The 17,121-nt window shown below is 40.8% G+C and overlaps 1 protein-coding gene across 1 annotated transcript in view; it reads right to left on the minus strand.

Annotated features, from left to right (window-relative positions):
• Positions 1–425: 425 nt before the first annotated feature.
• Positions 426–17,121, minus strand: part of STMND1 (stathmin domain containing 1) — a 35,397-nt gene continuing 18,701 nt past the window's right edge. Inside the window, 5 exon segments of the mRNA XM_061592448.1 lie at positions 426–697; positions 1,478–1,514; positions 1,516–1,590; positions 4,561–4,709; positions 6,655–6,790. Of these exon segments, the coding sequence (XP_061448432.1) occupies positions 426–697; positions 1,478–1,514; positions 1,516–1,590; positions 4,561–4,709; positions 6,655–6,691 (570 nt within the window). The 5' untranslated portion in view covers positions 6,692–6,790.

Here is a 17,121-nt window from a genome sequence, read left to right on the forward strand (position 1 = left end):
CACCACTGTCAGAAGCAGTATGCCTCTGAATGCCAGTTACTGGGAATCACAAGTGGAGAGAGTGCTATTGTACTCGGGTCCTTCTTGTGAACTTTCCATAGGCATCCGATTGGTCACTGTGAGAACAGAAAGTTGGACTAGATGGGCCATTGGCCAGATCCAGCAGGCCCTTCTCATGTTCTTATTTATTTTAAAAAATAGGTTCATATTTGAAAAATACACACTACCCTGCTTGAACTATTTGCATCATGAACTGATTTGTCTCTGGAAGAAATTGAAATTATTTTAGTTACATCATAATCCAGTGTTCTTTGTTTGGTTTTCAATACATTTTTTTTAACATAGGTGAAAACCTAGAGATTATAACAATAAAATTTCAGATTAACATTTCTGTAGCTTCTTATGTTTAAAATATTTTTTTCTGATCAGAATATTTCATTTACTGTGTTATAAGTGACATCTGACTCCACCATACTAAAGCCTTCAAAATTGCTATTTACTGTGTCATCTAATTCTTTCTTCTCCATCCAGCTTCCTGCCCCCAGATTAAAGGAAAGCAACTGAAAAGTATTAGAACTTTTTTCAACTTTAGCAGTTGAACAGTTTATTTCACTCCCTTTGGTTCTGCTTTCATGGTAGATTATTGGTGAAGGTCTGTCAATCAGCAATTCCTTTTTCAGTTGCTCTTCTCTTGTCTGAAAAGAGATACTCTTTATGAAATAGGCATAAAATATTTTTAGAGACATGCATACATGTAGGATAGCCCCACAAACTCATTCTTAATGTAAAGGTTATCAACATGTGAAGGGGAACATGGGTATTGCAATGATAGGGCCCATCCTGACCTCAATGTACTGATGGTTACTTTTACCATAGAGCTTATGTATATACAGATTGTGAGTGCATAAGCTCTGTATGTATGATCTGGTACCCTGTCTTTTGCGGGGTGCACGAAGATAGCCTGTGTGCACACAGTTTCTATGTGTATGTGCTCACTGCACAAAGAAATAGTTGATATGTGGAGGTCAGGGCCCACCACCACAATCTTATTCTCTCTACCCCCATGCTATTAAGAATATCTAAAACTGTTGTTAGAAGCTGCATTGATCTTCCTGTCAGAGTTATAGGTCTATCAGTGCAATGAATGAAGCAAAAACAACAAAGAGTCTCTTGGCACCTTAAAGATATGGCATGTGGCATTACCTTTTGCGAACTAGAGACTACTTTGGTGGATACATATTGAATTTCATCAGTTTATTGGGAGAAAAAAAATATTTTGCAAATTTGTTTAAGTCTCTGCCAGTTCATTTGTTTAGAAATATCTCCTGCAAGGAGGACCAAGTTCAGTAGAACAGGGAATAGAAGCTTCCCTAATTCAAAGATATGTTGTGATGATACATACATTCTTGATTATTAGGTATTCAGATACTATAGTGATGGGAGTCAGATTAGTGGATTCTTCTCTTTTCAAAGGTCTTGTTTTCAGAGTTCTCTACTGTTAAATTATGTGCTTTCTGCTTTCTTCCTTTTGATTTCAAGCTTTTCCAGTTTGGCTGGTGGTTTCTGTGGTGGCCTTCCTGTATCTACCAGCTGTAGAAACAGATATATAAATTTGTATATCTCTCTGTGAAGGAAGTCTGTATTTAAAGGGGGAATACCTTATTCTACTCTGTACATACATGTGAAGAATTTAGATTACAATCTTTGAAATAAATTTGAAAAGAACAACTTTATAAATAGAAAGGAAAACAGTTATAGTGATATTTAGGCTTTAATCCTATGCAAATGTAAACTGGAAGTGTAGCCATTGTGTATATTGGGACTTAAATAAACATAAATGCCTCTTTAAAAATGCAGTCTAATGAACACAGAGAGTTTGGTTTATAAAACAGGATATGAATGTTTCCCCCACACATGCGCTCCCTTTGCTCTTCCCTCTGTGTGATTAAACCAGGAAGCCTCTAATTAACCATATAGTGTTATGTTTTGTCTGAACCTGGAAAGTGTGATTACTAGCTGTGAAATAAGCCAAGATAGTTAACCAACTTCAAACTGTGATTTAATGTTTTGGTTTCTTCCAAAGCTGGAAACCATAGTTTCCCAATTTAGATGAAATGAGAAACGATGATTAACTGAAGATTTACTAGTTTCTTTGCTCATGCTACAAAGGGAGGAGCCAAGAGGCTGCATGTGCAGACAAAAGGCTCAGCTTATTAAACAGAGATATGTTTGTCCGAACATGGCCAGACACCTTTGCAAAAAAACCCCTTATATGATAAAGTGGCAGAAATGTACAGAACATTATTTCAGAAGATGTTTGGTCCTTGTTCACTGGAGAAAAAAACTTCTATATTTGATTGAGTATACTAGATAAAAGGTGCACAATGGCATTCTAATGATATCTAGCTTCCTAGAAAATTAGTAAAATATGCGGGACAGGGTACTGTAATGGCTGATTTTGCCATGTTGAAATAGGTGAATTCATAAGAGGTGGTAGAGCAAAAGAATATTGAAATTCTGGAAAATTATTATAAACACTTGTAATAACACTTTTCAGCAAGAAATACTTCTTGATCCAACGTTTTATCTATTACATTGGGTTAAGATCCTGCTTATACATATATGTTCATTGCAACAAATTACATTTCTAAAGTGCTAGAGGGCAATAATAAGGCCTGCAAAAACTGCATGTTCAAGTGCAGTTTCAGATCTAATTAAATTAGACATGTTAATTATTAAAAGCTATATCAGAGAACAAAATCTGTAACAGCTGAAGGCCAGTGGTTAATTTGGGTTTTCTTAGCAGAACACCATTTTATGAATGGTAAAATTAGCTCTATTTTAATCTGGATTAACGTGGGTTTAACATCCTTAAATTTGAACTGTAATTTCGGGATATGCTGTGTTTGTGTCTCTGTAATTATGTCTATGTACAGTAGTATGTATTTGAGGTTTGGGTTTTTTGTATTTTTAAAATCAATTTTAAAAACACACACACTGGGATTTAGCTTAGACTAAACTTGCATGGTTAGTTTATTGTGTTTAGGTTACTTTCATACATACAATTATCAGAGACCTGCTATCATCTCCATGAGTTGTATTTTGTCAGTGTTAGGGCTTACCTTTTTGTTGCTATTTTTGTATCTTATATTCCACCTCCTACTTTATTTTAGTTCATGTCAACTTTATGAAAAATGAAATGGACTGCCTTCAAGTTGATTCTGACTTATAGGTGACCCTATGAATAGGGTTTTCATGGTAAGCAGTATTCATATACAAACTGTGATTTTGTGATTCCCTGAACACTGTTAATGAGAATTCAGATAAATTTTGCTGAAGTCTGTAAACCAATTCAGTTTAAAATGCAAAGAGAACAAAACAGAAAAATAATTTATATGGTGTTTAGCCTTTATAAAAGCATGAAAACTTTAAACATTTTTTACTTTCAATATGTATGTTGAAATGATTGACTACTTTATGAACTTTTAATTTTGACATAGGATTTATTTATTCCCTATCAGTTTGTATGGCTCTTGACAAGAGAACAGGCCACTGCCCTGAAGAGTCACAATCTAAAATTTGATACAGGGAGAAACCAAGGTGAACTGGAGATGGTAAGCAGGGATGAGTCTTGTTTAAGAGCCAACTTACATATTTCATTAAATGTGTAGCATGCAGCTACATATATTCTTTAATTACAGGCATGGGGGAGATTGTCATCAGGAATACAGCACAGCTCTTCCATTCCCAGCTGTGATCTGGACAAGCCCCAGCGCTGCTACGAGGCTTAGAAACAGAGTTCCCATTATTTCCCCCCTAAGGCTCACAGGTATATAGAAGGGGTGGTTTTCATCTGGATCACTGCTGAGGAAGGGATAAAGCTCCCCATGTGCTATAGTCCCAATGATAATACCCCACCTTGCTGACACATAGAGAAAAAACAGGCATAGCTATACACTGTGCATTTAGCATAATGTGTAGTTTGATCCTCGATTACCTGTACAGACTTCGTTACAGTAGGGCATGTGAATCCTGTGCATAACTGGAATACTGTAGCTGTGAATTTTGCTATAAATGAGAATGGAACTGTAAATACAAGAGACCAGTAGAGTGTCTTTAGAGTGTCATTTGTGGGCAGGGTAGATGTGGGGCAAATCTGTGCTTGGCCATGAATCTCACTAGGTAACCAGAGGGGCTGCAAAGTCTGAGGGTGTTCTGGCAGTTTTAAACATATGGGGCAACAGAGAAGAAAGGGTGGTGGGGTTGAATGTTCAGGAGACCTTCAAAGATAAATTGATTGAAATAAATGTATTTATTTTTTTATGAAGAGATTTTTATATCTCCTCCACCAAAAATAGTCACAGTGTTGTTTTTAAAAAAAGATAATATAAAACATAATAAACAAAAGTATTAAAATAATTATCATATATTACATAAACAGCCAAATTAAATTACTTCCCTGTTCCATAAGAAAGATCCACTGGAGAAGTAACCCATTGTTCAGCGCAGAAAGCAACTCCCGACTTGAAAGTGTGTTCATTAGTTTTGAAGTTTACTTACCATGGAGTCATCTGCTGTTCTGTTTTTAGAGGTTGCATTTGGGATCTTGATTATTCCTTGCATCCGAAGCTCCTCTAAGATGTCTGATGATGACTGTCTTTCCCTTTCTGTTAAGCTCACTGGTTTCTTGGGAAGTCCACCTCTGATATCTTCAGGGGGAAAAAGTTTTAAATTATAACTTTTCTTATATGGGGGCAATTTTTAAAACTTCATTGCTAATTTTCAATCCTCTGAATTAATTTGTTTTAATTAATTTTTTGTTTAATAAGTTGTTTTTGTTTAATAAGTTTTTGTTTATTCAGGGTCCATAATATGAAGAGCAGAGGAGTCAAATAGAGGGTAAGAGAGAGTCACCAAGGCAAAACACTGAAATTACCCTGTTCATGAGCTTCAGACATAACTTCTGCTCACAGTTTATTTTTATACTGTGGTAGCTGAACATTTAGAACATAATCCATCAGAAAATTATTCAGCAAAATCTTCCTGAAATGAATGTGAGCTGTAGTTTTCTTGTGAAGGTCCCATTTGTGTTTTATTAACTATTTTAATCAAAAATAACAAATATTAAACATACACTGATGACCATGTCCATAATTGTTATTATCCTAAGTTACAATGTTTGACCAATAAAAAACATAAATATTCTGTAAAAACCATGGCCTCTCCAGGGGGCCCTAATCTGGCATTGCTGTCTCAGGAGTGGTGAAGAACACTATCCTGTCACACAATGAAGCAGGATTCAGCTGCCAGTACAGCTGGTTTCTCTACATGGAATGGGGAAGGGGCACCATCTTATCCTTTGTCTCAAGCAGCAACATTTCTTGATCCAGCCCTGGGAGAGCCACAGCAGTCAATGGAGACAATACTAAGCTAGATGGACCAATGGCCTGATATCGTATAAAGCAGCTTCCTATGACTTACTATATAATATTTTTCGAAGTGTCATGCTATCCATGAATGCTTCTGCGCAGCCGTGTGCCTGCGCAGAAGCATTCACAAGTCACATGATGCAGTGAGGTAGGGCAGCAATGGTAGCGCGCAAGGCACCCGGTTGCAGCAGTGGTGGCGAGTGAGAGGAGCAGAGGAGATGGCTGCAGAGACACATGAGGAGCCTAGCGGTGGCAGCAACAGCAATGGGAGCAGCAGCAGCAGTGTCTGAGTGAGAGGGGTGGAGGAGGTGGACACGGAGGTGCATGAGGCACCCAGTGGCAGTTGTGCTGGCTGGGCCTGGGCCTTGGTCAGTGGGTGAGTGGGTGGGGAATGGAGGTCTGTGGGTGGGAGGGGAGGACTGGCTGGTGATCTGTGGGAGGGAGGGAGGGAGAACACTGGCGACCCAAGGGAGGGGGGAGCATTAGCAACCTGTGGGGCAAAGGATGGGGGAATGCTAGTGACCCATAGGGGGAAAGGATGGAGTGGAAGCACTGGTGACCCTTGTAGGAGGAAGGGGAGTGCTGGTGACCTACGTGCAGAGAGGGAGGTGCAAGTGCTGGTGATGGGATGGGGAGGGAGTGCTGGAGAACTGTGAGGGGGAGCACTGGGGACCCGTATGCAGGGGGAGGGAGGGGGAGCACTGGCAACTTGTGGGGGAGAGGGGGAGTACTGGCAACCCATAGGGGAGGGAGGGAGGGAGGGAGGAGTTCTGGTGACAGTAGATGGGAACGGCAAGTGGAGCTGGCAGCAGCAGAGCCCCTAGTTTGTATCAATATCTATGAGTAGCTCCTTACAGGTGTGGACTGTAAATGTGTGAATACCACAAACAAGAAGAAGTGTTGGAATTGCTTTTAGTATTTTTTTTAAAAAAAACTATGTTTTTTAACCCCTTTTTAAAGATGTTTTTAAAGCTTTTTAAAAAAATGTTTTTAAAGTTGTTTTGTTTTAATGTATGTTAAGGTCTGTTTTTATGTTTTGATGTGTTTTTAGCGCTTTTGTTTGCCACCCTGGGCTCTTGCCAGGGTGGGATATAAATCAAATAATAGATAAAAGAGAAAGGAAATATAGAAGACTAAAAAATAATGGCTGTTGAAGTCGTCATTCTCCACCTGCTATCAAACACAAAACGCTGTTCTTATAACATATAAGACTAGAAATTCACACCTGTATTTTGCTCGTTAGCTAAAGGTAGCTTCTGCATACCACCATCTGGTAACCTTCCTTCACAGGAATAGTCTTCATTGACTGACCCACCTGGAGAGTCAATGCTAATTGTTCCAAGAAGCGCATTATTTTCAGCCTGAAGAGAAAAAAAGATATTAGCATGTATGCTAGTGTGTGTACACATTTTCTACAGTATTAATTAAAATCTAGTTGTTGAGTTTGTGGGTGCTCTTGGCACAATTGTATACACATGTTCTGTTCTCCTGAAGGCTGCCATAGAGGGAGGGAAAGGAAGGGCTAGGAGGCTTAGCCCCCTCCCCTGACATGACAGTGGTGGTAGTTGTGATAAGTTATCACTGCTCCACTGAGGCCCAGGTCATTAACCCCCAGGCACCTGGTTGGCCACTGTGAGAACAGGATGCTGGACTAGATGGGCCACTGGCCTGATCCAGCAGGCTCTTCTTATGTTCTTATGTTCTGCTCTGCACCTAGTCTGCCTTGGTTTGCTTGAACTGCACTGCAAATGAGCATAGTATTGGACATCAGAGCTTTGAACCAGACCATGTATTGCTGTTGAATTATATGAGTTGGTTGGCACAGCAGTGGATTCTTCCAAGCCAAACAAGCTAACCCAGCCCCTCTTGGCATAGGTTTTCCTTGTCTGTCACCATCCCAGACTTGCTATTGCATTGTTACTTTAAAAACATTGCAAAGAACTGTGCAAATATATACAGTGATTACATCCAACTGTACATAACAATTCCAACTGTACATAACAAACCACCACCACCACAAACTCCCCTTTGCAGTAGGAAAAATGGGAAAAGAGTGTGTGTGGGGTGGGGGAGAAGGAAAGCAGGAAAGTACTGGAGATAAGGGAGGGCCGAAGAATGGATCACCATGCCCAACACATTGTAGCAAGCATGATCACAAATCTCCAAAACCAGTTTTGTTAACTTTTGTCTCTCTTGTGGGCTTCCCATAGGCATCTGATTGTCACTGTGGGAAACAGGATGCTGGTGTAGACACGCCCTTGTCTTGATCCAGCAGAGCTCTTCTTAGAAACATAAATTCCTGTAGCATCTGTAAGGAGTTCTATACATTTTCAGCACAGGTGCTGCAAATCAGCTGTCTTGGTTAAATCAGCTTTGTAGTTGTGGCGTTCTGGGCTGTAGCCTGCACTGTCAGACAGAAGGAAGGCAAACCAGTTCCTCCTTTTTTTAATCACTGATGCCAGAAGGGTGATTATTTGTTTATTATATTAAGTCTCAAAGTGGCTTAAAAGCAAGATAAAATGCAAACAGGTAAAATTTAAAAGCCAAAGAAAAGAACACAGAAAACAAAAACTTCCTAAAGTACTTATCCAACAATACAATAAAAAGGACAAATCCTATCCCACTCCGCTAAAAGATGAGTACCACAGTAAAGGTTAAAATCATACATATGATCTCAAAAACTTAAAATGTTATAGTCTGACACATAAAAACTGGCAATGATGGTGCCAGGTGTGTTTCCCTGGACAGAGCATTCCACAAATGGGGGTGTATGATGCCCCTGTAAATGTAATTACTGTAAATATGGTAAGTGCAGGTTTATTAGAATATATGTGGTAAGTAGACTGAGTGAGAGGGGGGAGTACATGGGTTGGAATGTTGATGAGCGTTGTATGATGATTGGCTGAGTTCTGGGTGTCTGAAGGTATAAATGGGAGGATGACAGTTGTGAGTGGGTTCAAGTGCTGAGAAGGGTTTTTGGAGGGGTGGATTGGATTTAGGTGGGTAGTGAGGCAGTTATTTATGACTAAGAAATATAAAAACACATCTTATGAAACCACATGCATGTTGACTGAATCTTTAAGTAATCTTTCTATTCCCTGTGTAAATAAATAAATAGTTCTTGGTTTACCAAAGTGCCTGATCCTTGGCTGGGTTTCACAGACCAGAAGGGTGGGCAGGACCAGAGCTTGGAAAAGTTACTTTTTTGAACTACAACTCCCATCAGCCCCAGCCAGCATGGCCACTGTTGGGCTGATGGGAGTTGTAGTTCAAAAAAGTAACTTTTCCAAGCTCTGGGCAGGACCTATACCAGCCTTTCCCAACTAGTGGGCCACCAGGTGTTGCTGGACCACAACTCCCATCAGCCTTAGCCAGCATTGCCAATGATCAGAAAAGATGGGAATTGTGGTCCAAAGGTGGCCCACTAGTTGGGAACGGCTGACCTATACCAAGGTTGGGAAACGGTATCAATGGTGGCAGCGGTGAAGAGATAGTGTAACATCAGCAGGTATCCAAAACAACCCAGGGCTGTAATCTTTATAGGCACAAAGATACAGGGGGGTTGTGGCCTGTAAGTGCACCCAGACACAACATATTGTTTACAGAGAGTGTCAGGTGGTGTTGCCTAGCAGTGGGATCCTGAGAGATCTGTGCTAGGGCTGGTGAGAGAACCATTTTGAGAGCAGGACCCTGAGGTGTGACTGTGACAGGGTGGTGACCATTGGAGGGGTCCTGACAGGGGGCACCACTGAAAAAGCCAGTTCTTGTGCAGCTATCACTGCAGCTGTTTCTGATGAGGCTCACAGATGAGGCTGTGAGGAAGACTACAGGGTCCAGGCTGGTTCATGTGGGGAGAGGCGGTCCTTGAGATTTTGCCATCTCCTAGAGGAATCTGTTTGCTTCCATGCTCTACTAGTATCAGAGCCTGGAAGATTACTTTTAAAAAGTAATAAATTACAGTTACAATTATATGGCCCAAAAAAGTAGCAATTACAGTTACAATCACAATTGCTCTGAAAGTAACGGATTACTTTTTCTCAAAGGTAATCACTACAATTACATTTCAGTTACTTTAAAAAAACACGCCTACAAGGTGCTGGCCTTGGCTGCTGCACATCTAAGTAGCCTAAAACAACATTAAAAATAAACACACACATACAGACGTAGTAGAATAATTCTTGTTATCCATAGGATAGCAGTGGTGGTTTCTTTGCTGGTAAGGGAGGTGGGGAGAGAGGCAGAGGCCACAGCTCAGATCTTTGCATGTCAAACCAAGTGCCACTCCCACCCCCCTCAGCCAGCAAGCATAATCTCTCTCACTTATCCACCTCCTGGACCCTGCCCTGCCACCAACTAAGGGCCACTCACCCAAGCAAATATTGTCCCCTGAGATGCAAAAAAGTTAAAATACTGCAAATGCAGCACAGTAGCCAGAGAGGGTGGTGGAGGCCACTTTGTGTGCCAAGTGCAAACACACACACATGTTGTCATCTTTCACCTCCACAGTTCTTTATCTCCATTCTGCTGCTGCCTCCTTCTCCTTTTTCCATGTTCTTGCCCTCCGGCTCCTTTTCCCCTCCACTCCATTCTTCACCACCACCATCCATTTTTCTAAACAATTGTTTTCTCCACTCCACCCTGTCTCACTCTCTACCTCCTCCCTTGTTGCTTCCTACCCACCCACAGAGCTTGAGGGAAGAGCAACGCTGCACAGAAACCCAGTGAGGCACATGATTTTCATCCACAAATCAGAGGAGCAGAAGACTTCCTGTGCTCCCCCCCCAAGTAATGCCCCAAAGTAATGCTGGGAACATTACAGTTATTCCACAAAAGTAATAAAATTACTCCTAGTTCTATTACAATAAAAATGTAAAGGAATTACCCATTAGTTCCTCAAAAAAGTAATTAATTACAACCAAGTGATTCCTAACTTGTAACGAATTACTTACAAGCTCTGGCTAGTATGTATGTAAAGGACAGACATTAGAAAGATGCCATCACTTTCTAGTGATCTCACATCTAGAGGAAACAAAACCCTGCAGCACTGATCTTGGAACTTCTCACCATTTGTGGAAGTAGAGAACTCTAAACAATATATTACCTGCTTTTTTACTTCTCTGCTATGATGTGGATTCTTGGATGATGGTTCTTTGGCAATCACTCCGTTGGAAGTGCTGCAGCCCATGGTGTGACAAGTGCTGCTTTGGAAGCAGAACAGGCAGCTCAGCCTCCTGTTTTTCACAGAAACTGTGGGCATTGCACCATCACTATGGACTTAAGCTGTTGCTACGGCCTGTTGCTACAATAAATCACACCCAGCAAAGAGCTTTTGTCTAGTGTGTAGCTCACTGTAGCACTCTGCATCTTGGCCTGGGTAACCCTGCCTAAGCATGGACAATTGTCCTAGGTCTGATGTGGACAGCAGAATGACAGCAACAAATCCTGGTGGATTCTTCAAGAATTCAGTTATGGAGGCAAAAGTATATTTTTATGCTGACCTTTCTCCTGTATCAGCTTGTGACCAGATCCTTTGCTGTGACTGCAAAATAACAGTAACAACATTTTAAAGGACAAAATTCCAGATAATATAGCTGATTGGGTTTATATTAATATAAAAGAGCAGAGACAGAAATCCTGACAAAGAAGGGGATTATACAATAACAACTTCTAGGGAAGCCCTTTAAAATGCATGTGTCTTAAACAAGTTATGAGTTTCACACACACTTTCCACTTGCTAATTGTTCTCCATACATTAAAAAAACCCACGTTTGTCCTCGCTTAAGAACATAAGAACATAAGAAGAGCCTGCTGGATCAGGCCAGTGGCCCATCTAGTCCAGCATCCTGTTCTCACAGTGGCCAACTAGGTGCCTGGGGGAAGCCCGCAAGCAGGACCCGGGTGCAAGAACACTCTCCCCTCCTGAGGCTTCCGGCAACTGGTTTTCAGAAGCATGCTGCCTCTGACTAGGGTGGCACAGCACAGCCATCATGGCTAGTAGCCATTGATAGCCCTGTCCTCCATGAATTTGTCTAATCTTCTTTTAAAGCCATCCAAGCTGGTGGCCATTACTGCATCTTGTGGGAGCAAATTCCATAGTTTAACTATGCGCTGAGTAAAGAAGTACTTCCTTTTGTCTGTCCTGAATCTTCCAACATTCAGCTTCTTCGAATGTCCACGAGTTCTAGTATTATGAGAGAGGGAGAAGAACTTTTCTCTATCCACTTTCTCAATGCCATGCATAATTTTATACACTTCTATCATGTCTCCTCTGACTCGCCTTTTCTCTAAACTAAAAAGCCCCAAATGCTGCAACCTTTCCTCGTAAGGGAGTCGCTCCATCCCCTTGATCATTCTGGTTGCCCTCTTCTGAACCTTTTCCAACTCTGTAATATCCTTTTTGAGATGAGGCGACCAGAACTGTACACAGTATTCCAAATGCGGCCGCACCATAGATTTATACAACGGCATTATGATATCGGCTGTTTTATTTTCAATACCTTTCCTAATTATCGCTAGCATGGAATTTGCCTTTTTCACAGCTGCCGCACACTGGGTTGACATTTTCATTGTGCTGTCCACTACAACCCCGAGGTCTCTCTCCTGGTCGGTCACCGCCAGTTCAGACCCCATGAGCGTATATGTGAAATTAAGATTTTTTGCTCCAATATGCATAATTTTACACTTGTTTATATTGAATTGCATTTGCCATTTTTCCGCCCATTCACTCAGTTTGGAGAGGTCTTTTTGGAGCTCTTCGCAATCCCTTTTGGTTTTAACAACCCTGAACAATTTAGTGTCGTCAGCAAACTTGGCCACTTCACTGCTCACTCCTAATTCTAGGTCATTAATGAACAAGTTGAAAAGTACAGGTCCCAATACCGATCCTTGAGGGACTCCACTTTCTACAGCCCTCCATTGGGAGAACTGTCCGTTTATTCCTACTCTCTGCTTTCTGCTTCTTAACCAATTCCTTATCCACAAGAGGACCTCTCCTCTTATTCCATGACTGCTAAGCTTCCTCAGAAGCCTTTGGTGAGGTACCTTGTCAAACGCTTTTTGAAAGTCTAAGTACACTATGTCCACTGGATCACCTCTATCTATATGCTTGTTGACACTCTCAAAGAATTCTAATAGGTTACTGAGACAGGACTTTCCCTTGCAGAAGCCATGCTGGCTCTGCTTCAGCAAGGCTTGTTCTTCTATGTGCTTAGTTAATCTAGCTTTAATCATACTTTCTACCAGTTTTCCAGGGACAGAAGTTAAGCTAACTGGCCTGTAATTTCCGGGATCCCCTCTGGATCCCTTTTTGAAGATTGGCGTTACATTTGCCACTTTCCAGTCCTCAGGCACGGAGGAGGACCCGAGGGACAAGTTACATATTTTAGTTAGCAGATCAGCAATTTCACCTTTGAGTTCTTTGAGAACTCTCGGGTGGATGCCATCCGGGCCCGGTGATTTGTCAGTTTTTATATTGTCCATTAAGCTTAGAACTTCCTCTCTCGTTACCACTATTTGTCTTAGTTCCTCAGAATCCCTTCCTGCAAATGTTAGTTCAGGTTCAGGGATCTGCCCTATATCTTCCACTGTGAAGACAGATGCAAAGAATTCATTTAGCTTCTCTGCAATCCCCTTATCGTTCTTCAGGACACCTTTGACTCCCTTATCATCCAAGGGTCCAATTGTCTCCCTAGATGGTCTCCTGCTTTGAATGTATTTATAGAATTTTTTGTTGTTGGTTTTTATGTTCTTAGCAATGTGCTCCTCAAATTCTTTTTTAGCATTCCTTATTGTCTTCTTGCATTTCTTTTGCCAGAGTTTGTGTTCTTTTTTATTTTCTTCATTCGGACAAGACTTCCATTTTCTGAAGGAAGACTTTTTGCCTCTAAGAGCTTCCTTGACTTTGCTCGTTAACCATGCTGGCTTCAAAGTTTTTTTTACGCAAAACATGATAGTACAGGGAAGTATAGGAAATTACTAAAATCAGTAGCCAAAACATTAGTGCTTTGGAAAAGGAGCATTTGATAAGCTAGCTGTATGTTGGTTTTAAGACTGTAGAAGAGATTAGCAGTTATCCCCAAGCATAATTTTTTTGCTTCTTCTTGGCCAGAGACCATTATTTTCCTGGATTTTCCAGCAGAGTGGCCATGTAAAAAAGAGAACAGGGCTCCTATACCTTTTAATTACTGTTTAGAAGAAGGTATGTCAGTCAGCACCACTTTCTGCAACTTCAGAATGAAGTCTGCAAATGTTTGAGAATAAGAATTTCAGGAGATAGGCATGTATGCAATATTACAGGGGTCCCCAATCTGGTGCCCTCCCGATATTGCAAGACCATGGCTCCCATTATCCCTGAGCATTGGCCAGACTGACTGGGCATTGTAGTCTACATTGGAGGGCACCTCGTTGGCTATCCCTGTCTTAGTGCATGCATACTAATATCCAGTGCATGTGCATGGGAGGGACAAGCTAGATGCATGAGCAGCCAAACCAGGAAATAAATCTGTCACAATGAGGTCCAATGCCCATCTGCTGTGCTCCATCTGTAATTTTCTACTGGAAATTTTTCTACTGAAGACAATAGGCATAGCATGGTGAATCTGTAGGCCTCCAAGTGTTGTTGGATTCAGACTCCCAGCACCCCAGCCATTATGGTCAATTGTCAGGAATGATGGGAGCTGCAGTCCCACAACTAGTGGAAGGCCACAGATTTCCCATCCCTGTAATAGACTGCAGCAGTACTTTGACTGGGAAGAGTGTTCAGATCTGTTGTTTGTTGCAAGTGTTTGTCTTTGTCTGAAGTCTAAAAGCTACCATGGTCCTGTAAGCTCTGTTGCTATGGAAAATACCAGTGTTTCTCTTTGTGGCTCTTCAGCTAGCCCAGAAATTCAGACTCAACTAAAAGAAGAATTTTCCCTAGGCTTCTTAGAATGGCAGAATGCTGGATTAATGAAACAATGATGGGGAAATTCATAACAGTAAATAGTTAATCACCAACCCACACACAATGATTTTCATGAAAAAAAGGATTTGTTGCATGGATTAAAGGGTTTCTGCCTCCCTGGGGAGAGTTCTGGTATTGTGAGGAACAGTAGCAGTACTTTCGCAACAGCAAAAGACTAGGATGGAGTATTATTTATGGATAATCAGTAACTATAAACATCCTATCTATCCATGGCCCTGAGATATGAATGCAGACTTTCCTTATTTCCTTATTATTTTAATGTGTGCATACATAATAAAACCAGCAGAGGGCAACAGTATCTCAGTGGGAAAAAAATAACAAAAATAACATCTTATGTTAACAATTGCACTACTATACTGTTCATATCACATGGTAATTTTGACCATAATAGTGGGATAAACAAAATGTTTAAAATAACTATCAAGTAATCTTGGTGTTGCATATTGAGTTTTAAAAACACACAATAATATACCTGGCTGAATGTTTGAAAATATATTTAAGCACATTCCTATTCAGAAAGAAACATAACGTTCCAAGAACTGTAAGATGTCAGATATTTGCAAGCCAAGCACTTTCACAAGAGATTCCTAGTTTCTAAAGCACAATTTGAACTCCCACTGCAATCACGTACAGACAACTGTTTTGCCAACTTATGCTGATGAATTTATAACAGATTCAGTGTATTATATGGAACTGGAATGCAAACATCTTGTGTGGTTATTCTCTCTTGGTCTTTAGGATGGGGCTCTGTTTCTACAGACAACTTTCTTAATTCCCCTTTTGTCTTTAGATCCTGTGGGTGGTATTTGCAACAGGATTCCCTCCTCTCCCAATATGCCACTTCCCTCCCCATATCTGCTCCAGAAGGTGAGGGGAACCCCTATAACAGATTTAGGGGATATGCATGGAGAGGAGTGGGGAAGCTTCATTGCACTAGTGACAATTCTTGTGCTGATGGGACCCTGACCTAATGCTATGTAGGATACAACTCTATGTAAAGCTCTGGGGCTGATGGGAATTTAGATGTAGGGTTGCCAAGATGAAATGGTGTCCCAGATGAAAAGCACCTTCAGCACATTCTCTGTTACTTCCAGTTTTTAATACCTTGGGTTTTTTAAAATTGCATTTAGAACCCATTTCACAACTTTGATGTATGATTTGCAGTCATGATCTACTCCTGCCATGTAATACATTTGCATGCACAGATGTGCAAATTTGTACTTGTTTAAATTCAAGTTTCTTTTAAGCTTACAGCATCTTTTTAATTTTAAGAATAACTAAAACGTTCCATCAAGAAGGTGAACTTTTTTTTTGCCTGTTGAGTTGATAGTTGAGTAGATAATCTCTGACGGATGAAACCCAAATCTTGGCGTCTCCCAGCCTGGGGCCTCAGGCTGTTGCCTGGGTTCCCTGCCCCTAAAGGTGGCCCTGGTTAGGGGTTTACACTGCCTTCCTAATTTGCTGCTGCCTAATTTATCCTGAGATTGGATTGTGGTTTAGTGACAATTAGGGATTGTCTACATGCAAGAGTGTCCCTCACTCCCATAGTAAACAGATACTATGGGATTAATATGACAGTTTTTTTAGTTAATAGTAATACATGTATGCCTTAGTCTAGAGATTGCCTGGTGATCATCCTAGTTCGCAGATCAGACCTTAACTCTGTTTAAATGTGCTTCCACTAGAACATATGTTCTGGGCTTGATTCAGTGAGCTGATATTAGAGGAAACATGTTTAAGGAAGAAGTGTAACAATTTGGATGAGTTTTTGTTTCTGTTATTCTTCTGGAGGTTTTCCTCTAATATTTTTATGTATTTTGCTTTCATTTTTTCTTCTTTTTCGTTAAAAAAAAGAAAAGAGAAAAGAAAGTAAAATAAAATAAAGGAAGAAGTGTAAGCGCAATGTCACATTCCATGTTGATCTTCTGTCATTACAAACTGACGAAGGAAGTTGCGTGAGCAGTGCATTTGTTTGTTGCCAGTATACTAGCAAAAGCTACTGTTATTGAATGTGGCAAAGCTGTCCTATGGCATATCCTTGGCTGGAGTATGATGGGGACAGTGTTGAGGATTTCTCAATTAAAGGTATCTGAGTTACCCCAGAGCCAGCTGTACGAGCACAATCCAATACCTTGACATTTGTTCATAGCTTTGTATTGTGAGATGGCAGCTGGCAGGTAGGATAACAATACAGATTTGCTATACTTATGAAGAATAAGATGCCGCCGTAATTCCTTTGGCACATACCTCCCTGCATGTTGCTGAATCCAATTTCACACATATCTGATATATACAGGAGTGATATATACAACATTTATGTTCTAGGTAGTTTTTGAGCTGCACAGGAACAAGTTTAAATCTTTGGTATTAAAACTCTTTTAGAAACAGCGATTCCACTAGCAACAGCTTTGTTCTTAGTGTAGTGCAAATCCAATCAGTGCCTTGCACTTGCAAAAGATGTTGCATAACCTCTAGGAAACCAGTGTTGTTGACTTCCGGGAAGGGTGACTTAGCCTGTGCCTGCTTTTGAGACGGGCTCCTGCCTCAAAAGAAGCTTATTCAGATATATCAGTCAGTTTTTTCTTTTTTTTTTGACTGATTAAACTTCTCCCGGGTAGGGAGAAACGAAGAGATTAACCTCAAAGCCTATTTTTGTTGGGACGACCAGATCTCATTAATTTATGGGACGAGGTCCAGCCGACGAAGGTGGGACGGATTTTCAACAGCAAG

Source organism: Rhineura floridana, chromosome 1, assembly GCF_030035675.1.
Source record: "Rhineura floridana isolate rRhiFlo1 chromosome 1, rRhiFlo1.hap2, whole genome shotgun sequence".
Lineage (NCBI taxonomy): Eukaryota > Metazoa > Chordata > Lepidosauria > Squamata > Rhineuridae > Rhineura > Rhineura floridana.